The following is a 22952-nucleotide window of genomic DNA, read 5'->3' on the forward strand; positions in this document are numbered from 1 at the left end:
GAAAGTTGCGTACATTCCGTAATTCTACGTACATGAGTGTAATTATTGATGACTTTCGAGATAATGAAACCTTATATTGTTTATTTGAATTCATGTGAAAATTATACCACAGTTGAGAAAAAAAGATTATTTAATATTTATTAATTTCGCGATATCTATTCGAGGAATATAAGTATTAGAACTATAATATACCTCTGATGTAATAGAGAATATTCAGAAAACTGATGAATTATTAATCCTCGTTGATTAATCATCCCAAATGTCGTAACGATCGAAAACTACTTCAAAATAATGGGATTCTCGGTATACCTACAGATTACAATGCTATTTGTCCGCTGTACGCGTGTATTATTTGACTTGAAATTATACGGTTCGAAAGGCATAATTGAATACGTCAGTAACGAGATACACCATCATTTGAATTGGAAGTTCGTACATACATATGCGTGGACAATCGTTTGAAGTGCGCAGTGCTATAACGCGCATCGGATGATTTCTGATAAACACAATCGGCCCAATAACTATCAGCTCGGCATATCCGACCCCTCTATGTTTGAGCGCGATTTCTGTGTAGTTATCGGACCGGAGAACACCGACTCCAACGAACTTTGTAACGTTTCGGCATTATAATTAATTGATCGCATCACTGCCGACTACAAATATTGTACTGTAAAGAACCACGATGATTACAAAACGCAAAAATACGCTCAGAAACTAGTTGAAATTTTTTTACATCATTGATCCCCGCCCATTTCACTGCAAATTATACATTTTATTCGTAGAACTCCGTGGTTGAAATATTAAAAAAAGAACTCTGTGGTTATTTTTAACAATTGGATAGAAGAGTCGTGGTAAACAAGCAGAAAAATAAGAGAAAAAATTTGTAATATATTATGCTGTTCGGTTAAATCGTATTGTAAGATTGAATTGCAAAGTAACACGAGAGCCAGGGGGAATTTCCGAATGGAAAGCACCCAAACAATTGATAACAAGTTTCTATCGCTTTGCGGTATGCATGATTGTTGTTTATAATTTTACGTTGTTATTAGCAAAGTCTTTGCAATAAAAAGTAGTGAAATTACTTCGTGCAATTGTGCAGAGCAATATTAGCCGTTGCGTACTGAAAAAATAGCTGTACTGTAGATACGGCTTTTATTATTTTCTCACCCGTTGTTTCTCAATTTTCTGTTTACTTTAAACTCATTTGACGATTTTCTTACATTAGCCCTAACAATCAGACTAAGTAATTTTAACGTCATTTTTAGCCCAAACAGGCTTTCGTGTACTTGTGTACCAAAAGTATTTTTACCAGACGAGTGGCGTCCTTTCGATATCGCGGGGAAACGGGAAACTGTGTTCTGTTGAATAACACCATTTTTATTCCTTTTTATCACTACGTTTACGGCTACTACCTTGAACCAATTATCTTTGAATGAACCGCTGTTACTGTGCTTGATATAAATTTTTATTCAAATAATTAATAACCTTTTAACTATTATTCAATAATCTATCACCGTTTTATTAGAAACTAAGACACTATTAAGCAGTTCATCTCGCGTCCAGTCGCCTCCTAGCACTCAGAGCCACCCGCGAAACCTGAAATAATCCTGATAGACTAAAAGTTAGTGACAAACCTTATTCCAGAAGCTCATTCCCACTCTGATATAATCGTCAATTCGAAGATTTTCAAGAGAGGAAATTTCAGCGTTGATCTAACGAGAAGGTAAATCGTGTTAGGGGTTCATTCGAGACTTAGAATTAAATTGTGTTGCATGTTGGTTTTTCTTCAAACAACCAATTTATTACAAGACATTATAATTCGATAAATAATAAGCCGAATTATAATGCGATAGATCATAAACCGAGTTATAATTCGTGAAACTCGTAAAAATTCGCATTTCATTATACGCTTGTGAAACTTGTATACCAAAAAAATACAAGGCAAAATTATTTTGTGTTTAACTGCACGTAATTACGACCAGTTGTTAGTATCAAGTGTGTCCGAAAAATAATTGCTGTTGTTACCATCAGTAATTATCGTAACAGTACTGCGAAGAAGTTATTATTCATCTTTTATAAAACTGTTATCCAATAATCTGTGTAGCTACATTCATCGATACAGGGAATTGCGGGCGGTATGTATGATTTTGGGAAAGGATTTCAAATAATAAGACATATGAGAAGTTTGGAACTTATGTATGTATGTACGTATGCATATCAATAAACATAGGTATATATTAAGATAGTATATACGTATGCGGATATATACACATATATCTAGAAAAATGCACATTTCCATACACGTTCACACATAATGTGCACCTACTTCACGATCTTAAAATTTAATAAATTCTCTTGATATAATACGTATAATAAGGAAGTATAAGAAAACATTTAATTTGATCTATCATGTACCGATCAATTTAATTACCTGTATATATGTCGCCTGTTCGCGGTTTGATGTTTTCATTCAGCACTCATCCTAAAGTCGCGAGGTCAATAATGTACGGTTTTTTCATATTTTTTGCCTGATAGTAATTGAAATAGAATTTTAGTTTCTGTTGCTTCTTGTTTTAATATAATGTTCCAATCTACCATTTCGGATCAGACCATTGTCTCTTCTTTTTTTCACTTCCTATTTTTATGATTTGTTTTCATCATTTGAAATCATTTTTCCTTTTGTTTGCTATTACTGATTGCGAGAATTCCCGCAATAATCAACAATATGATCACAATATATTGTTATTGCATATACATTTTTTTATGTATATATTCGTTTTAATAACCGTTTTGGTGCCTGTAACCACTACCACTTCCGCTACCACCACCACCACCTCCGCTATAACTGCTGCTCCCGTTATTGTGACCGTAGCTACCTCCCCCACTGGCATTGCTGGTATAGCTGTTATGACCGAATGACTTACTGCCGTAGCTCCCACCTGGAATAGTTAAACGAATGATCGGTCGTTAATAATTTGACCTTTTCATTGTCGAGGAACACAGCTTTCAGTGTTGACATTTCTAAATTTTTCAGCAAGTCGACTTCCAAATTGAAAGACATTACTCTCGTGTTTTAATTTGTGTCAATTACTGAAAAAATATTTTTATATAAAAATTTACTGCAGCGCACTATTAATTTGTATACACTTGTGTATTCATTCACACGCGTCTATAACATCTAGTAATCTAACATAAGTGAACAATTTTAAGGTTTTGTCAATGATTTAATTTTACACTTTGCGTATGAAAATTGGTAATTAATCACAGAATGAAAGAGCGAATGTACCTCCTCCACTACTCCATTTCCCTGATCTGTCACCTGTATTACTGCCACGATCAAATCTGCCTCCTCTATCTCCACCGTCGCGACCACCGCGCGAACCTCGCGATCCGCCTCCACCACGACCTCCCGAACTACCACCTCCGCTACGACCTCCGAATCTTCCCCCTGTTGAATGAATGAAAATATGTTTCAACAGTTATCGTCAAGTTTGTATGTCTTGTAATTGGCAGAAAATGGGAGCTTTGGTTAATCAGAATCTTACATGATCAAAATTTAATTAACAAATCAGTAGAACGACTCACTTTTATAAACTCCGGGATTTCGTGAAAGCTCATACAGCTTTGGATTGACGACCTGCTTTGCCTCCTCTAGGACTTGGATAAGGTCATTAGCCTTATGCGCATTGCCAGGTGTAAAGAAGGCATATGCTGTACCAGTTCTCTGGGAACGACCAGTGCGACCAATGCGATGTACGTAGTCCTCAGAATTCGAAGGATAGTCCAGATTTATCACAAATTTCACATCTTCGACATCTACATACAAGCTTGTCGGTTACTTCTACATGACATAGTCAAAACCACTTGTTGCTTTGTGGTTCATTATTGTGAAATTTGAAAGACTTTTGCTTTGATTTACCCTTTCTTGATATGAAGTTGACGACCATTTTTTTCATTTTATCGTACTGAACTTACAAAGACTCTTTTCCACGATCTTTAGTTTATAGATCGTATATAATCAAAATAATGGTGGACAAGTAATCGAAGCAGCAACAGGCAAAATTTTAGCATGGCAAAAATAAATGACCACAAAGAGCAAGCTTGTCTTTTATTTACCTGTTCTGCGCTATAGCTGGAAATGTAAAGACATTTTTTGGTTGAATGTACAGGAATCAGAGCTCAGATGGTTCTCACGAAAGTCTCAGTTGACTTTTAGCTCTAGTGTATAAGTCCTAGCGACTTGGTATAGCCACACCCTTCTCTCCCGCACCAAAGTATGGATCTATGATGCTGATCTTAGAAAACGTTTATCTCTTGATACTTGTTTGATTCAATAATACGCTGCAAATATGCACACGTCTCTCTCAATTTTCACCTGAATATTTATTGTGTTCGCACGAACGATATATTTTGCAATGCTACTGTCAAATTCCTCTTCTTACATCCTAAGAGGAAATTAAATGCTGTCGTTTTCTTTCACGAGTTTCGTTTGAAAAAGTTTTACTTCAATTCTTTTCGATTCAATTGTACCCAAGCATTGCAAAAGATCTGTATCTTAGTGCGAAGGTTCGCAATTAGCCCGAGCGATTAAATTGAATCAATGTAATATACCCACGTCTTTCCATGGGTCGATGTCCCCAGTTAAGTGCCCTAGTAATTCCCTATAATCTCTTCCATACTTTGGACCATCATTGGTATAGAGTGAGAGTGTGTAATTCAAGTGGCACGGCAAGCCGAGGCACAGCGTTATGTTAGCTTGTTGCAAGGGGGCGGAGACCAGCAGTCACGCCTCAATCTATTATGTATTTATTCCCAAGCAAGCTCTCCAGAGTTCTTATCATTGATAAAACTCCGTCGCATGTGCCTCTGAAAACATATAGAACAGCATATTACTACCAGACTGACAAGACAGAGCATTAATTAGGGCAAGTTTACCCTATATGGAAACGCCTAACATACACCTAAGAAACCTACCTGCTATCACAAATACTTTTCTGTTTACCACTTTAGACATTGATCAATTATAATCAAGTTTTTACGTAATCACTACGATTTTGTGCAAATTCGCTGTATATAGTAAACTGTATATTTTTTATATAAAATTTCTGTCATCTAGATACATCTGTTTTCTTTTCATCAAGTTTCATCGAAGATCTAACGATCTTACACAAACATGATTGTGTAATCAAAAGGTTCGAAAAGCAAACTACTCAGGAGTTGGTAAAAAATATTTTTATAACAGTAATTGAAGATAAATAAATAGACTGAGGTGTTAAACAGAAAAGTATTTGGAATCAGCCGGCTTAAGCTGTGAACGAAAACGGGTAAACAATTATTACCAAGCTTGCACGTATCTTCTTTGCAGATGCTATATATATATATATATGTATATACGTATATATATGTGTATCTATTATAAGTATATATTAAATCCTGAAAAAATTCATTAAAAAATAGCTACTCCAACATTGTCATCGCACGTCCGTAGTGTGCTACATGTCATTTTAACATCATTCATCACACAGTTGGAGAGAGCACCTGCGTCAATCAGTCTGGCAAATGCCGTCGTCCGTTGCCACGTTCATATTATTGTTATAATACTCAGTTTTGACCAGAGATCAACCATCGCAGCCCGACCCTTACATCTTTTCCAACCTTGTCCTGATCTGATGTACCTACCTAAGCCTCTAGCTGCCACGTCAGTTGCGACTAAAATTGCAGACCTACTGCCCCGGAATTCTAAAAGAAAAGGATGATATAAATATTAAATATATTCCATAACTTCTTATTGCCTACACAGCCAAATGCCACAGATCAAGTTTAAAGGTCAGAAAAAAAATTGCTAACAGAATAAAAATGTGAGACGATGTAAAGATGTGGTACAGAAAAATGTGACAAAAAAATATCACGTACGATTTAAAACATAATCACGTTCTTGTTGACTTTTATCACCGTGAATGCCGATTGCCTGCCATCCAAACCTGTTGATAGCTCTTGTAATGTCGTCAACCTTTCTCTTAGTTTCGACAAAGATAATAGTCTTATTTTCAGGTTCGTTAGAAATTTCTTCAAGGAGCTTCATGAGCTTTCCTTCCTTTTCGTACTCCTCACAAACGTCGACGATTTGAAGTATATTGTGATTAGCAGCGAGCTGAAGAGACCCAATATTAATCTGAATGTAATCTGTCAGAAACTCTTCGGCCAGGTTGCGGACCTCTTTGGGCCATGTGGCAGACCACATGAGAGTCTGTCTGTCGGGTCTGATTTGCTCGACGATTTTCCTAATCTGTGGCTCAAATCCCATGTCAAGCATCCTGTCAGCTTCATCGAGCACAAGATAGGTACACCTGCGGAGATTCGTAGTCCCTCTTTCCAAAAAGTCTATCAATCTCCCCGGAGTTGCAATGCATATCTCAACACCTCTTTCCAGGTCTCTGGCCTGCGGCCCCTTTGGCGCACCTCCAAATATGCAAGTGTTTCGGACTTGAGATGTGCTTCCGAAATCAGCAGCAACCTGCTGAATTTGTTGAGCAAGTTCCCTGGTCGGTGCTAGAACCAGTGCGACAGGTCCGTCGTTGCGCTGAAGACGTGGCTGGTTGTTTATGTGGACAATAGCAGGCAGGATATAGGCAAGTGTTTTTCCCGAGCCAGTTTGAGCGATTCCAACCATGTCGCGGCCGGAGAGTGCAATTGGCCATCCCTGAGCTTGGATTGCAGTGGGTTGGCTGAAGCCTTGTTTGCGAATTTCGTTTAAAACATAGTCAGGGAAGCCACCCTCCTCGAAATATATGTTTGGTCCTGGAATGTTGGATCCTTTTACGGTTATTTCTTTATCTGAACGATATATTTCAACCATGTGCAGACTCCTTCCCAAGACATTGGGGTGTGGCTGGTAAAAGTCCTTGCTGAACGGCTGCAGGGAACTCATGTCCCATCTCGGTTTGCGCAGGCGCTCACCGGGCTGCTTGTTTTTGAATGAATTACCCCCAAATCCATTGTCCCGACCTGTGTCTCTTCCTCCACCTCCTCCACCGCTTCCAAATCGGCCTCCCCCACCGCTGTCTCTACCCCCAAATCTGCTCCCTCCTCTGCTCCCTCCTCGTCTGTCTCCACGATCCCTGTCTCGGAATGACCTGGAATGAATGCTAGGATTAGCATTCGAGTGGTTGATTTTCTTACTTCATACTAATTTAATGCAAAGACTTATTGTAGAAGAATCAAGTGAATATATTGCAGCTAATTTTAAGTAGAAAGTAAAGATTCAAATTAGAATCAAAACAAGGATTAATGAATTGCAAATTATGAACAAATTTTGAACATTTTTTTTACAAACTCAGTTAGGCAAGTAAAAACTGCAAGGGTTCAGATAGTAGAACATTTATTGAGAAATTTTCAAATTGTAAAACTATGATGAACGATGATTTCACAAGATGCTCTTTATTAATTTCTCAGAAGATAATACGTAATCAAAATGTAGGGCAAAACGAAATAATTTTTGTTTACTGGTGGCATTTCAATCGTATCGTAAATCAAAAATCGCCGTATCACGTGGTTAGATCTGTCGCGAAAAAGTCGAGCTTTCTTCATCATAGAAATAGTGGTTACTTTAATTAATTTATTCCACTCATTGTTTGCTTGTTCTCTTTCTCCTGTATCATCAGGGCATGCAACCTGTTTAGAAACGAATCATAATCAGGGATGCGTAAGTAATAACTGAATTACAAATATAATACAGGCTACATTTGAGGCCTTTTAAAAGTAACATGGCCGACCCCCCATACAAGCTCTTCACGGCACAGGTATAGAGGTTTATGTTTATATTAAAAAAAAATCAATTTATGTTTATGTTACAATGAAAACATGGCATCAATAGGATATTTTTTCCATTCGGTGACATGTTGATTACGCCTAAATAACGGACATTGTAGCTTGTGCGTCGCTAATTGCAAGCTCTGTAAATTTCATGATTGATTTCCTGGCAGTCAAACATCAAGACGGCTAACAAATTAACCAAATTGAGACAATAACAAACATACACGTTCGTGACTATTGTATTCAGTTACATAAGTATTCCGTTCGATGTATGTTTAGAAACATGAAACGTATGTATGTGCATATTCGATTAACCTTGACAGCACTAATGCGGTGTTAACTAGTTGTCAAACAATATTTAGTGTCGACTAGATATTCAATCCCTACGACCGGACTGTGGTGTTGTCTGTAGATTCGGAATTGGAAATGAAGGACTTAAGGATAATTCATCTACTGGCATAAAATCCAATTGGAAAGGAAAAGATCTAAAAAAAATGAGTAAAAAATTGAACGAAACTAACAACGTTGCAGGGATCACGAGGCAGCCATGAATGAAAAATGCAAAATGAATCGCTGTCGCGTACACAGTGAAGCATCTTTGAGGCCTACCATATAGCCGACGGTTATCGATAATAAGCTGTAGCCGGGTACTCGATATGCCTAAAAATACTTACATAGTAGTTTAAGTGTAGGTTAAAAAGCTGTATCAACTGTTGTATGCGTCGTTGACGCGAAGATGCAAATACAGGTCGACTAAGGCTGAAAAACCGGGAAGCGTCAGCGTAACAAGATAGTCGTTTTACCATCTGGGCAGCAGACACCGGAGGAACACGGAGATACAAAACTCCGGTGGTGAGTCGCAGCACGCATTAGATTTTCTGTGCGCCGCGGTGAAAAATAGTTCCTCTTCTATGCTTCCGTCTTTCGTTGTCGAATTTCTGGACTCCCTCGCGCTTATGCATGTGTTTCCGGCCGGCACGTGATACTGTAACATTAAATATATCTGGATTTGCCGGTTGCTGTTAGCTTACCGTGGATTACAGAGAAAACTTATTGTTTTTTCGGTACCGCGTCGCGCGCATAGGTACCAAGTGAACTTTGGTAAGTCCAACGTTTCCATCTCACGTGTGAATAATTACACGTATAAGAATTATTGCCGAGTCATACGTAGGTATGTCAATGAAAGTGGGGAGAACTCCCGTACTGAGTTCTGATCGAAATTCAAAATGGCGTATTTTCTGGCGGTACGAGGAGGAGTTCGCTGCGTCGAACTTTCCGTGCATTTCGTTACGTAAATTCACTGCTATAGATCGTTGAGTATTAATAGTGATACCACACCGCGGTATGTCTATAGACTGTAGTCGCTTCAAGCCTATCGTTTTCACCCAGGATAATTAACCAATCGTTAGCAATTATGCGGGACATAGTCCTGGCAGCCTTTTCCGTTATTTCTAGTCTGCTTATTGTATTCGGCCTCGTTCTACTAGGTAAGAAATTTTCATCCCGCTTTTCTATTGACCATTTATATATTTTTTTCCACGAATGCCAAATTTCCGATCTCACGAATACATCGCAAACCTAACCTAACCTAATCTAACCTCAATAGCGATACTCAAGTACACAGTCCTCATTTCATGGCGCGCATAACTTGTGATATTGTTGACGTCATGCTTTTATTATCATTTTCACAGTTCTGACACGCAATTTTGTACCTCGATATCATAAATTTATAAGATTCATCGAAATGATTACGTACATTATGATGCGTTTATTGCATTTATGGATGATTTTTTCCCAACTTGGACATAAAATCTTTCCTAACCATAGAGGAATTTAGTTGGTATATCTTTTATCTCCAAGTACATTAATAGTAAAATGTGTCAACAATCATTTTTGTAGGGAGTAAACTGCAAGGTCTATGGTAAAATTGTATCTGATTTATTATTTTACATGCTTCGAAGCGTTGCAAAATCTGAAAAATGAACGACATCTATCAATATAACAATAGTGCCATCGTAAAGAACAAACAGAATATATAAGACTGGCTCTCCAACATTTTCAATCAAAAATTCAAAATTCAAGTAATGGCAAGAAATAATCACTGTAGATCTAGTTCGTTTTTGTTGATTAATTAACAAAGCCATTGTACAAAGGAGCTGTTTGAAAAAGGTTTTTTTTTTTCTAAATTCGTGGACCAACTCAAATTTCATTTTGTTCCCCTATTGGAACCCATTGTGGTAAATTGCTGCTATTTATACTATTAACAAATGTAAGCTATGTAAGAGTTTTCCCTTTTTTCTTGTCGATTTCCTCAGCCCATCTCATATGCCTACTACTGCCATAGATACATGTCTTAAGCAGGGCATACAGATGCTCAACCAATTTATGTTCATTACCGAGCATATTAGTTACAATAAGCATCATGCGTATTTAAAGATTACTATTTAAAATAACTAATATTGAGTAGTTATGCAGCTCAAAATAATGTTATGAATGTCGGGGAATTTTTATAAAATGACCGGGAAAATATTGGGATTGTATGGGAATTTGCAAGCCCGTGTTGCTGCACACTCTACGACTTTCATATATCAAATATCATTAACATTATTATATGTTACATTTCTTAAAACTCCATCGCTCGATAGTCGCTAGCGGTTAAAAGTATTTACAGTATCAAGACTGATTCTTTTTCTCCAAGTGAAAAGTATGTGTGAAAATACTTTTATGTATGACAACAATACTTGTGTGAAATTATGTTTTCTAAAATAATTTAGACTCTACCCTTTTTTTCATTTTCAGGCTGGTACTTGGTATGGAAATTCTTCCTGTCAAGGTTCCGTTTTGTTCGTGAGTTGCTTGGTGGCATGAGCGAATCTTCTTCGGTAAACGATTTAAAGAACGGTAGATCACGGATAAAAAAGGTCCGTCGAGACTGAGGACAGTATAGATTTCTTCACGATCAAAAGAAGGAAGAAAAAGCAGATCAGACAAGAAAACATTAACTATTTTATTTTTAATACTTGGACTGAAACCACAAAATCTATCCAATAATAATTTAGCCAGGCACGCGATTATTATATCAGGTTCCAAAGTCCATCTCTTCGATCACTGCTCACAATTTGCTGACAGCTGCAAAATATAACAGAAACAAAATGTCAATAAACATACGTTGTGCCACGACGGAGGATTTGCTGAACATGCAGCACTGTAATCTTCAGTGTTTGCCAGAAAATTATCAGATGAAGTACTACCTCTACCACGCTCTCTCTTGGCCACAACTTAGCTACGTTGCGGAGGATGAAAAGCGTCGAATAGTTGGCTATGTACTGGCGAAGATGGAAGAGGACTGTGAGGACAATCCCCATGGGCACATAACTAGCTTGGCTGTAAAGAGGTCACACAGAAGGCTTGGCATTGCTCAGAAGCTGATGAATCAGGCATCAAGAGCGATGGTAGAGTGCTTTGGAGCGAAGTACGTTTCTCTTCACGTTAGGAGAAGCAACAGAGCTGCCTTGAATCTCTACACAAGCAGTCTGCAGTTTGAGGTCTCTGAAGTTGAGCCAAAATATTACGCAGACGGCGAGGACGCTTATGCAATGAAAAGGGACCTAAGCAGTTTTCATCAAGAAAAAAATCATGCGAAGGATAAAATCGCCAAAGACGGAACAGCGCACACCCATTCTGGTGGATGCTGTGATTACGAACACTCTTGAAGAAAGTTTGTCTGGGTATTTGAGACCAGCTACTACCGGTTCTTGAGTCCCTGAATAATTCCAGTTCAAGATTCGCGACGAACCGATGTTACCAACCAATCGTAAAATCATCAGACGTAAATTTTTTTCTGCGCGCAAACATTCGATAGCTGCAACATTATTATTACTATTATTATTATTATTATTATTTTATTTAATAGAAGAAAGAATAAATATTATTGAATATACAAAAGTAAACGAAATGTGAACGGAGTATATTATTTTGCGAGTTAGCCTAATTTCATGTACCGCCGGTCAATTTTACAGAACACGTATGTAATATATTTGAAAATACTTACGAATTGATGCTTCATTTACTTAATACGGGTGCAGGTGACGATACTACGAAAACAATGGAATTTTTATAAAATTATTTGCATTCACTAGGGAAACTTGTAATAATTATAATACATTAAAAATATTCGTCTTCAAAAAGGATTATCTTGTCAATTTAAATTTTGTACCCGTGAAATGCCAATGTTATTCGCTCTCTAAATTTGGTTACAAATTCGAGTTTTCGAGAAAAGTAGTCAACAGCTCAAGTATCCTTTGAAATAAATCTAGATTAAATTCACAACTGCTAAAAAGTCATATTATCGATCATTTTACAGAATCACCGAGTACATTATATCGTGAAATGTAAACCTGAAACGTTGGAGAAAGACGACATAGTTATTACGCGAGCTAACTGAAGGGAAAAAACCAAATAGGAATGTACGTTCAGAGTTCTCAAGAAGTAATTCATTTGACATTTCAATTCGTTTATCACTTGACAACTTAACAGCTGAAACCAACATTTGAAAACGATAAACGTCCAGAAGAGAAACATTCTAATTACTTTTCAATTCTGAATATTCGTAGTACTAGAAATAATTTTTCGTAAAGTTCTCTTACGACAATAGAAGAAAGTTTCACCAGAAATAAATAAAAATGAGGCTGATTTTCTTAAAAATGGCTTTTATTCGTTTTAATCCGAGAGATTGCAAAGAAATATGCATTACTTGACGCTCCGGGTATTATTCCACCCGAATCTTAGTGATTATTGTATAAAACACAAGAAGAAAACAAATAAAACAATCGTCAAAAAGAAAATGAACAAAAGAGCTGACATTAGATAGTACTTAATATAACTATGTTTTAAAATATAATAATAATTCTATATACATAAAAAATAAGTTACAGCTTAAATAACATTGTATAACGCACATTCTTGTCACAAGACGCCAAGTCGTCCATAAGATTGAACATTTTTCGTGTCAGAGTAATTTGAGACAGTCGCTTAAATGCAAAGTCAGAACACTGAAACTTGAAAAATTCAAAAAGATAGTGCTCGACGTTCACGTCTGCGTATTCCTTACTTAATTACAAATTGAAGTGAATACCCCCTTTTCTTGAAACTCAATCTTTTGCACGTGTCCTACAAAACGTCCAGTCTGGTTATTTACCTGTGCATAAGTTACTACAAAAGTGAGAGTGATGATTCACGAAACTATTTTCTGAAGTGGTTCTGAAGTTTCTGAACGAACTGAATTATTTCGCGTTTTTAATGTCTAATTATAATACTTGATCGGCGTAATTTAAAACTGGCCCGTAATCTGTCGGATCCAGTCGAGATAGTGCGATACTCTCGTGTAAACCCCGGGGACTCCTGCCTGACCGCATCCAATTCCCCAGGATACGACACCAGCCAACTGCCAGTGACCTTGACGTTCGCAGACCATCGGGCCACCGCCGTCACCCTTGCAGGCGTCCTTTCCTTCCTCACCTCCAGCACATATGAAACCTGGATGCAAATTGAAGCTGTACCCTAATCTGGTCCTTCGCATCTGGTTCTCGCAGACCGCGTTGCTAAGCACTGGAACGTCGACTTCCTTCAGGATGTTCTGATACTTTCCAGAGTCGCCAAAGGCGTCTTTTCCCCATCCCGTGGTCCAGCACCTGTGCGAAAAGTGAGAAATTAGCGAAATGAACATGCCGAGAGGCTCCTGCAGGACAGACAAGCATCGACGTTCTTCAAACTCGTATGTACCTGGTGCCAGTAAAGTCGTCGTGTCTGTTCGGGAGGCAGGCCGGACTGATGTGCGGATTCCTTTCAAAATCGATATCATGGTCGAGCTTCAGGATTGCGAGGTCATTGTACAGGGTACCGGCGTAGAATTCTGGATGCACTATGACACTGACTATGTCGCGTTCGATGTACGGGAAAAATTCAACGTCATGATTCACGTCCCATTCTCCAAGACGTGCCCTGAGGTCTCGTCCGGCGTGAGTTTTTATGCAATGAGCCGCAGTCAGTATGTGACGGGGACCGATCAGGGTACCACCGCAGACGTAGACGCTCTCGCTAGGGTCTTTCTTGAGGATTGCTACTTGCCAAGGATACTCGCCTGGAAGTTATTTAAAATATTAGACTTTTGCTTTCGCAAACGGATTTTATCTACGTGCAGGCAAAACGCTTCAAGGATTTCCAAGTGTGCAAAGTACTGCAATGTCAACGAATACCAATTACCGAATTCAGAGTCTCCATCAATGTGGGCTGGGGTCTTTATACGACCATTTATACCCTGGCTGTTGCGGACTCCACATTGTCCATACCGACTAGGCCTTCCAGGGTTTATCTGTTGCCGGCGACAGCACACGTGACGCGGTCCGCAGACTGGAGGACGTCCAAATTGTCTCTGTGATTGAAAAAATATTTTGTCAAGTTACATTAAATGAGAAAGCAAAGCAGTTTTTTCAAAAATGGCCAAGCTAAAAAATACTGTATTTTTCCATGAACGGTTTCTAACAGTATTTTTCCCATTATCTTAGATTTTGAGCTTGGTCGTTTTTATAATTAATAACAAGATTGTACCCACATTTTTGAGTTTCAAGTGTCGAGAATTGTTAATCAAAACGCGATTTCTTGCGTACGGATTGGCTAAAAAATTTTACTATGCTATGCAAATATTATGTCTGGGTAAATTCGCATTTTGAATTCCTCGGCTTGTGGCAACTCCAGAGTTAATTTGTAGTAGAAGAAAAGCCAATCAGGTTTCCCGCAACCTTCACAATGCCAGAAGCAATGCTTACAGACTTTCGCTTTGCAGTCGAGCACCGAAAATTTGGAAAATTAAGTAGCTTAGTGTCAGATAACTTTGTATGTACATGTTTCAGTTTTAGTCGAGTACTCCAATTTACGGCAAGTGAGATATACACATATACCAGCATGGTCCTCGACGTGTTTTCAAAATGCATACCTATAATCGTAACGGTAAATCTACAGATAGAAATATTTTTTGCATCTAAGGAAGTGAAAATATTTTTTTTTGATAGATGAACTAATTTCTCAGGTTTGAATCATTACTGTACCAAATTGGTTTGTCAAAAAGGCAAACGGTCTTGTGCTCTAACGCCCATACTGGTATACATGTATATAGTATATAGATTCGTCATGCTTTCTACTTGCTATAAATATATTATGTTAGTACCGCAGTAACAAACGGCGAAAGTCTATTAGCGAGACTAGGTATAAGTTCGATAGTTTTTCCATTACACAAATTAAAACAGTAAGAGAGAGGGCGCGCAATGCATTCAGAAATTAATCGTCTGTATGTACACTAGTTAATAAGTTTCTGCCATAATTCAGATTGATAATGAATTCGTAAAAAGTAAAAGAATTCGCCGGTGTACCAAATTAGTCGATAGTCAGTTTTTAGTAGCGATGTCATTCAGGTATAATAAGACTTTCACTGAGAAAAGAACAAAGAGAAAGAAATATAGTGTGTGTTTGTGCGAAAAAGAAAGAAATATACAGAGATATGGACGAAGAGAAAGTGAAGGAAATATGCATATACTTATACAATGTATATCGAGAGCAAGAGAGATAGCAAAAAGGAACTTGAAAATATTCTCAAGTATATGTAAACTGTTTATAATCATCGTAGCTCTGTGCGCGTGTCTCCGGTCAGGTCTGTCCTCATCGTGGTGTTCGCCGCGGCCATCCTCACAGGCTTTTATTCAGCTCACCGACTAATACTCCCAGCTCTTACCTCCTGAGCCAGTTGTTCGACTTGGTTAACATCGCGTTTTCGCCTTTCCGGGAAAGCTACCCGGCCCCCGCGTTCGTCCCCTTTCTTTTGAGCCTGAACATTCTGCGCTCTCGACGACGATGACGGGTTCCAGTCATTCTCTGCGCTATCGTAACTGCTCTGCAATTTCTCATTGTAAGCCCCGAGGTTCTTCTGAGTATCGTTTGCTCTCAAATTCCTGTAGTAGTCCTCGGCATAATCACCGTATTCACCGGAGTAATCGCTGTCGTAGTCGTTGTCTTCACGGTAATATCCACCAGGGCCTTGGCCATAGCCGGGCTGACCATAAGGACCCTCGGAATAATGGGGCTTGTACACGGATTGATGGTGGTAGTGTGGCCTACCGGGATAAGCCACACCGAAGCCACCCCCGTGACTCGGGTAGTGGTGACCGAATGGCTTTTCGTAAATAGGGGGCCCTACGGGGTAATGCTGGGGGTAATAATGGCCACCTGGTTTACCGAGGAGGACTTGTTTCTTGTAGGCGAGAAGGTCGCCAAGCTTGTGGACTAGTCCGTGATTCGGGGTGACGTGGAGGTTGACGAACGGCTTGACTACCTTATCACCGTACTCGTCTTTCGTCACTTGAACTGCAACTAAGGGATTCACTGAGACCAGCCCGAGGTTTAGCCCCTGACTTCCGCCCCCGTAACCCGGGTAGGGATTTACTAGCGAATCTCCGCCGTAGGGGTTTATTGGGTAGCCGGCTCCTCCTTGTGGCAGTCCAAAACTGACGCCCCAGGTTGGCTTCAGGTTCAATTTCGAGGTGTCCAGGTCGCCGACGACCAGCCGCTGGAAATATTTTACCCACGTGGTAAAGTTACAACGACCCGGATGCAGAGGGTTAGCACGTTGGTTAGACACTCCTCGCTTTTTACGCCTTTCGCCGCTATTCCAAAACACTAGCCAAACGATACCAACCAACATGATAATCCCGAGTCCTTGCTTACTCGGACTCGATTCAAATGATTCGCATTTTCATTGTGCCGATGGCTGATCGCGTGACCTTGGACGGTGGAATGTACCTTCAACTTGTGTAATGTTCCCGGTTGACTTAAGTTGCTGTACTTTTTTTCCCCCTCAGACTGACGAAACAGTAATCTGGTAGGGTGTCAGGTGATGTGATTTGACGTGACCGGGAAACGTGAAGTGGAATCAGGTAGTTTCGTCTGAGGTGTTGATTGGAATTTGAAAGTGGAGTGTAGTTTAGGTCATGAAATTTGAAGTCAGAGTTATTGGAAATGAGCGAAAGTGCATTAATGTTATAGAAAGCGTTAAAAAGCGTTAAAAGCCGTACACCAACTTGCCTCATCCTCGTAATTCTGCGTTATAGAATTATATCTTTACAACCCATGCTCTTACAAATTCGTACCAATTGCCAAGCTTGAGGTATAAACACACTTTGCCTTGTCCGAGTTGACATAGTCACGAACAATCAATGAACCATAATCCTGTATAAAGCATTCATGGGGTTCTCCTGGACTTGGCAAATGGTAATAGACTACAGTTTATGCAAATTATAGTATGTATTATTTAGTGCCTTACCCCTTGTGCGTCGGTTTTCTTGACGTTCTCGCCCGCGAGCTCCTTAACGTCTCTCTTGGACCTCTTCGTTTCATCGTTATTGTCAGTCTTCTCGGCATTTGCTTCCAACGCTTTCTTGTTCTCTTCTATCGTGTGCTCAGCCTCTTCCGTGGCGTTTACGCCCTTAGGTACTCGAACAACGCTCATTGTACCATTTCCGTCGGTTAGAACGGCCTCAACGGTTTCTGCCTCGATATTTTTACCAAGATGCCTCGGGTCTATGGCCAGGTAGAGGTCATCCTTTCGTCCGAGCTGATCAACGGCCGGGCACTGCTCGTACGGCACACAAACGCAATCGTCGTAATTGGAAGACGAAAAACCGCTGTCGATTCCACCGTTTGATGACCCAAAACCGTTTCCGGATCCGAAGTTCCCGTTACCGTTAGACCCAAAGTTGTTGCCATTTGACCCGAAACCGTTGCTGGACCCGAAGCCGTTGTACGACGACGACGAACTGGAGTCATATTGACTGTTGCTAAACCCGGAATTGAACTGTTTACCGGTATCGTAATTGTTGGATGAGAATCCCTTATTAATGTTGCCAGTGCTGAAGGTAGGATCTTGTCGCGGCTTTTCGTAGCTCGGGTATCTGTCCGCGTAATTGCTGCTTCCAGAGCCGATCAGGTTGTTGCCAGAGGACGGAGTCTTGATTTTAAACTCTTTTTTGAAACTTTCGAACTCGTTAAAGGAGTTGCCGAATCCCCCGCCATTACCGTAACTTCCACCCCCGTGTCCGTATCCGTAATTGTTAAATCCGTTATTACCAATGGGACCAGGTCCAATGATGGAACTGGGAGTCCCAGACACTACGCCAGGGTTGTTGACCACAACAGTTGGAGCTTTGCCTCCGTTGTTCGCATCTTCACCATGGTGGTAATGGTGATGGACATGTTGCTGCACTCCAGACCCTAAGCCCTGATTAAGAACGAGCTGCTTCTTGTCGATGAACTTGTCTTCGTATTCAAGCCCCCCGTCGAATGAAGCTCCACCCTCGTAGATGGGTTTGGAGTCATAGATTGGTCCCGGCTTCTTGAAGCCTGAGTATGGGCCGCTAAAACTGGGTGGAGGTCCATAGCTCGGTCCTGAGAATGACGGCGGTGGTCCAGAGAAGGATCCAGGTGGTCCATTGAAAGGCCCGGTTGGTCCAGAGTATATCGGTCCCGGAGGGCCAGAACTAAAGCTCGGAGGAACAGGCACTGGCCTTGGTGGTCCGTAGGGACGTTTTACTGGAATTGCGGGAAGAGGCCTTCCAACTGGTTTAATGGTGACAGGTTGTGCGTAAATGATTTCCTGTGGCTGAATGTCTCTGTGGGGTGAGTAATATGGGCGTCTTCCTTCGGGATTGTCACACTGTAAATGAAGAAACAGGTTTTTTATGCACAATTCCAAAAAACGTGGTCATAGGTTGCCAGTTCCACGAGACCAATCATATCATTGACACTTACGTTCATGAGGCCAAGCGAGCACAGCTTTTCCTTGATGTAGGCGCGTGCTACGGTATCATTCCCAAGTTGAAGAGCGCTCTTTACGTTCGGATCTGAGTATACTTCGTCGTAACCTTCCAGATTGCGACCCTGTCGATTCGATACGAGAATATCATCAATGACAGTGTCTACCTGCAAGACAAAGGATTTTTTTTTTTTTTTTTTACTCAATTAATCTGCATACTTTTTTTAGGACCTCAAAGCAAATGCCTGAACCCAAAACGATCCTTACCAATCGAACCTGCTGTTCAAGAGCCTCAGCCACACCGCTACTATCTTGCTGTACATTGGAGTTATACTGTGGATAGTTCGTAGCGACGTTCTGCAGATCACTCTGCTGTTGTCCTTGCTGGGGGGCATCGGGTGCGTTGAAGGTCACTGGGTGAAAGGCCTCCTCCTGTTCTGTATTCGCTGCGGCAAGCAGGTCTTTACCCGTATCTTGCCACGACCATTGCTGTTGGTGTTGTTGTTGGTTTGAAGATGAGGAACTTTGGAGAAACGATGACGTCCCGTATGAAACTTGATCAGCACACAAGCACTGCGCCAGCAGGCTCACCAGTATCACTCGCCACATTGTATATCACTCTGAAACCAAAAACCTACATCAGCTTTCACTGTCGGGTTCACTTCTCGTCGAGCTTAACCTTATCGTTCTCATAAAATCAAGTTCCGTCCATTTAGCTTTACTGAATTACAAATAGTCAATGAAGCATTTCGAATTTCTCCAACGATAAGGCTTGTCAGTGAAGATCATCATTTGTAGATTAAAATTCGGAACTCTTACGAACGTTCCAGCATGCAAACTAGTTTCTCAATTTTCTCGAACCTAGTTGGCTAGAGAACTATTTATTCTGTCACATGTGTTGGCGTTTCGAAATTCACAGACCATGAATGGATAATCGCGCCAAAAATTTCGCCGACGATTTGCAAGTGAATACATAATAACGTGGTGTTTCGAAACGATGAGCTTTCGCAGGATCCAAAGTGTGTTTACGTATAACATGTATTTCAAAAGTGTGACGAGATTTTTTCTGCAGATATTGGATTCGTGGGCGTGCGTGGGTGGATTCGCGCTACATCCATCGCCTATTCATGTAATCTGTATCTGTTCTTGATTGCCGAAAGTAATTTTACATGGGCTACAGATTCTCGGCATAAACACGCGAAAGTCAACGTTGACTTTCCCTATCTCAACTTTCATCTCATACATATATTTGGCTGTGATCTCATAATATTTAACTAAGGCAAAACACAGTTTCGCCTCTGTACCGAAAGATTTCCATTCGTCATATCACACAACCTACGCAATGGAACATGTCGAAAATCTACTGATTAACACGAATCAGTAATAACTGCAGTAATTTCTCTGCACGGTTGTACGACCAAGCCGACACTCGCCGCGAAAGTGCATCATCTTTCGCCTTTCTCTTCTACCGATTGTTTTTTCAAACAAGTTTCATTCCTGGTCACTGACCCATGCAAGGGTCCTTTGTCAGAAGTCTTCGCGTCAAAGCGGACGAGTTTATAGCCGAGATCACGGTACCTGTTTCTCAAATTCACGTATGATTTATTCACAATAGTGCAACTCCTTGAAGCATAAAAATTGTACTTCCTCTCTACTAATTGCAGGTTTGGGTTCACTGGCTATATGGCACAGTTTTACTTTAATTCTGAAATTGGAGGTGACAGGACGGGCTGACTTTCAGCTGAATCAGATGTTACCGAAATCAAAGGATTCGCTTCGGGAGAAAGTATGAAGTATGTGCCAAAAGTCGTCAGCCTACATAAATTTCACGCACTATCTACGTGTATAGGAATTACCAATGCCACAATAACTCTGTGTTGTGGCGCCAGCTTGGCAGGATGATTGAATTCGTTTAATTCATTTCGTATAGATACATACAAGCCCATTCGTATCGCACGGAGAAAGTAGTATGGTGATGTAATTCTCGCCAAATTTGACAGGCGATTCGTATCGTTAATCTTGTCGTTAACAATTTAACGGCTCGCTTACGTACACGCGAATCGAGATTCTTTAGGAGCAATAAATCCATTATAATCTCAAAAAGATCGAGAAAACGATGAGAAAAGAATTTAAACGATCAAAAATGAATTTTATATCATCAGTCTTAAGATTTTGTCGAACATTAACCGTACTGTTTTTTTTTTATACCGATTTACTGCAAAAAGTTGTAGGGAAAGTTTGACGGTATTTATTGGATTCCGAAAAGGGACTCTCCTATACACACACGTTTGTCAAACGTGCATAAGAAGTACGTCAGCGATCCTCCCACGTGGTTTTGCGGTTCACTGATTTTAACTTTCTCTTATAAATTAATTATTCACCCTGTATGTTATATTATATCGCGTCTTGGTCTTGACGAGTTACTTGGAAGGTGCTGGCGGGAAAAGCTATTGTATGTTAATGAATCTCAACGCAGTAAAGTTCATTAAACAAGAATAACAATATACTTTTAGTTCATCCATAATAACCTGGATTAGTTCTATCGATAATTTTAATAACAGGCATGTGACTTTTTTCGCTTTTTCATTTCTCGCAGATCATTTCACGATTGTTATTTCCTACATTTTTCATACGATTACTGAGATTTTCACGAGACGCATTTTCGTTTCGATCAAGGAAGATTACAGCAAAGAACGTTCACGGATCGAAGCCAAATTTAACTGATCGAAATTTATATTTTACTTCAGACAGCAATGTAATTTACTTTAGGGAAACTTTGAAAAAATAAAAACCGGCCAGCTAAACTCAGAGTTTATCTTCCTTTTTTTCACCAGATGAACATTACAAACGGGTCAGCATAGCTTATTTTTTTGCTCCAAATCATCGGAGTAACCATTTTTTCCTCACAGTTTATTTATTAACGCCCATCAAATTTCCAGTTGTAGTTGGTACGTTCCTAACCAATTAATGAGAAAAATATATGGATCTGATAATGCTGCAATTTTTTCTCTAAGAAACACATCTGGATTGCTGACAAAGATAATATAATTACAACATATAAACACTCAAAAGTTTGCCTGGTTACGTACCACAATGAAGTTCAACTAACCGACGTGCTCGTCACAGAAAAAGACGAATTTACATGAGTATATTTACAATTCAAAATTCACCAAAAACTGCTAAAATAGTCTCACAACTGAGCTGCAGCTGGCGCAGTCCAGCTTATTTCCTATGCCATAAACACAAATTAACGGGGCTTGTGAAGTCCTCTTAAACTTGACATAGTTATACAGTTTCGTAACCCACCGAACTCACCGGCTTCTCTGGAACTCAAACTTGGAACGATACCCGTACAGTAGACTACGATATACCAAAATCAACGTACCTTGCACGGTCCCAAATTCCTGGCAAAAACCTTAGCAAATATACTCGGATACTATTGCTTGTTATACTATTGTTCAAATGACTCTAATGTCCGGTAACCGTAGTACAATTCATTGTCATTACACCTGCAGTGTGACTTGTTACATTTGTACATCGGTATTGTAAAATATGAAATTCATTTTAAAAAATCAAGAGAATTACGTTCTGTGATGAAGTGATTACGTTTGAACAATTTGAAAATATTCGGCGACAGAAAAACTGTGAAGTAGAATGTTAAAAAGACGAAAACTGCAAATCGAAGTGAATCAGTGATGTTTGCGTTTGTAAAAGATCCAAATGAAGAAATTGGTGATTGAAAAATTGTTTAAATGTTCTCAAAAAATATTCTCACCTTGGGCGAGGCGTTCCTCGTAACACTCTCACGGACACTGAGCTACTTGTACACCGGAGTAACTCTTATATACGGCTGTAGACCAGAAGCCCACTATGCCGAGCGATACTCCTCGGCTGAATTGTGCATAGACTGAGACGAGTATATGGTCTAAGGACTGAATGACCGCGAACACTTTCTCCCAGGTTTATATGCTATACCTCCTCACTCTGGTTCGAGATATCCTCTCTGACTCTAACTCCGGCACTTCTGTGGTTGACCGAAGTACGCGACAAAGCTTTTATATACTATACACTGGTTCCCATCACGGGGATGCTGGTGCAGCGGGGCAACGGAACCGCGTCCGCGACCACCTCGATTTTCTTCGGCGGTGGGGCTCCAGCCATCCATCTAACGCTGATTGCACCTCGGTGAGTCACCTCAAAGCCCGACGCCTTTCTTCAGCCTGCATCCCCTCTGGAAATTAGAATAAAGAAGGAGAAAAAGTGCCGAGAAAGGCGACAGAGTCTG

At 39.9% G+C, this 22952-nt stretch overlaps 3 protein-coding genes across 6 annotated transcripts; 1 reads left to right on the plus strand and 2 right to left on the minus strand.

Annotated features, from left to right (window-relative positions):
• Positions 1–2181: 2181 nt before the first annotated feature.
• On the minus strand, positions 2182–8920 carry LOC107225873 (ATP-dependent RNA helicase dbp2). 2 transcript variants are annotated; one of them, XM_015666469.2, is made up of 6 exons: positions 8487–8920; positions 5914–7133; positions 5680–5739; positions 3586–3816; positions 3320–3448; positions 2182–2939 (listed from the first exon to the last, which is right to left on the minus strand). In XM_015666469.2, coding segments are annotated over exons 1-6 (1803 nt in total). In that variant the 5' UTR covers positions 8489–8920; the 3' UTR covers positions 2182–2778. The 2 variants fall into 2 exon arrangements, with proteins under 2 accessions (XP_015521955.1, XP_015521954.1); XM_015666468.2 differs by having other exon boundaries at positions 3287–3448; positions 8487–8919.
• Positions 8921–10745: 1825 nt separating this feature from the next.
• LOC107225874 (N-alpha-acetyltransferase 11) lies at positions 10746–11767 on the plus strand. The gene has a single exon (XM_015666470.2). It carries the CDS (start codon positions 10965–10967, stop codon positions 11523–11525), a length of 561 nt encoding a protein of 186 aa, XP_015521956.1. The 5' UTR covers positions 10746–10964; the 3' UTR covers positions 11526–11767.
• A 742-nt stretch (positions 11768–12509) lies between these two features.
• Positions 12510–22698, minus strand: LOC107225877. 3 transcript variants are annotated; one of them, XM_015666481.2, is made up of 8 exons: positions 22443–22698; positions 18935–19287; positions 18664–18792; positions 17180–18568; positions 15596–16426; positions 14074–14242; positions 13594–13951; positions 12510–13502 (listed from the first exon to the last, which is right to left on the minus strand). In XM_015666481.2, the coding sequence occupies exons 2-8, from the start codon at positions 19274–19276 to the stop codon at positions 13142–13144; spliced, it is 3579 nt and encodes a 1192-aa protein (XP_015521967.1). In that variant the 5' UTR covers positions 19277–19287; positions 22443–22698; the 3' UTR covers positions 12510–13141. The 3 variants fall into 3 exon arrangements, with proteins under 3 accessions (XP_015521967.1, XP_015521966.1, XP_046588399.1); XM_015666480.2 differs by having other exon boundaries at positions 18664–18834; XM_046732443.1 differs by having other exon boundaries at positions 18664–18834; positions 18935–19301.
• Positions 22699–22952: the final 254 nt, after the last annotated feature.

The sequence above is a fragment of the Neodiprion lecontei genome, chromosome 2 (genome assembly GCF_021901455.1).
Source record: "Neodiprion lecontei isolate iyNeoLeco1 chromosome 2, iyNeoLeco1.1, whole genome shotgun sequence".
NCBI classification, from domain to species: Eukaryota; Metazoa; Arthropoda; class Insecta; order Hymenoptera; family Diprionidae; genus Neodiprion; species Neodiprion lecontei.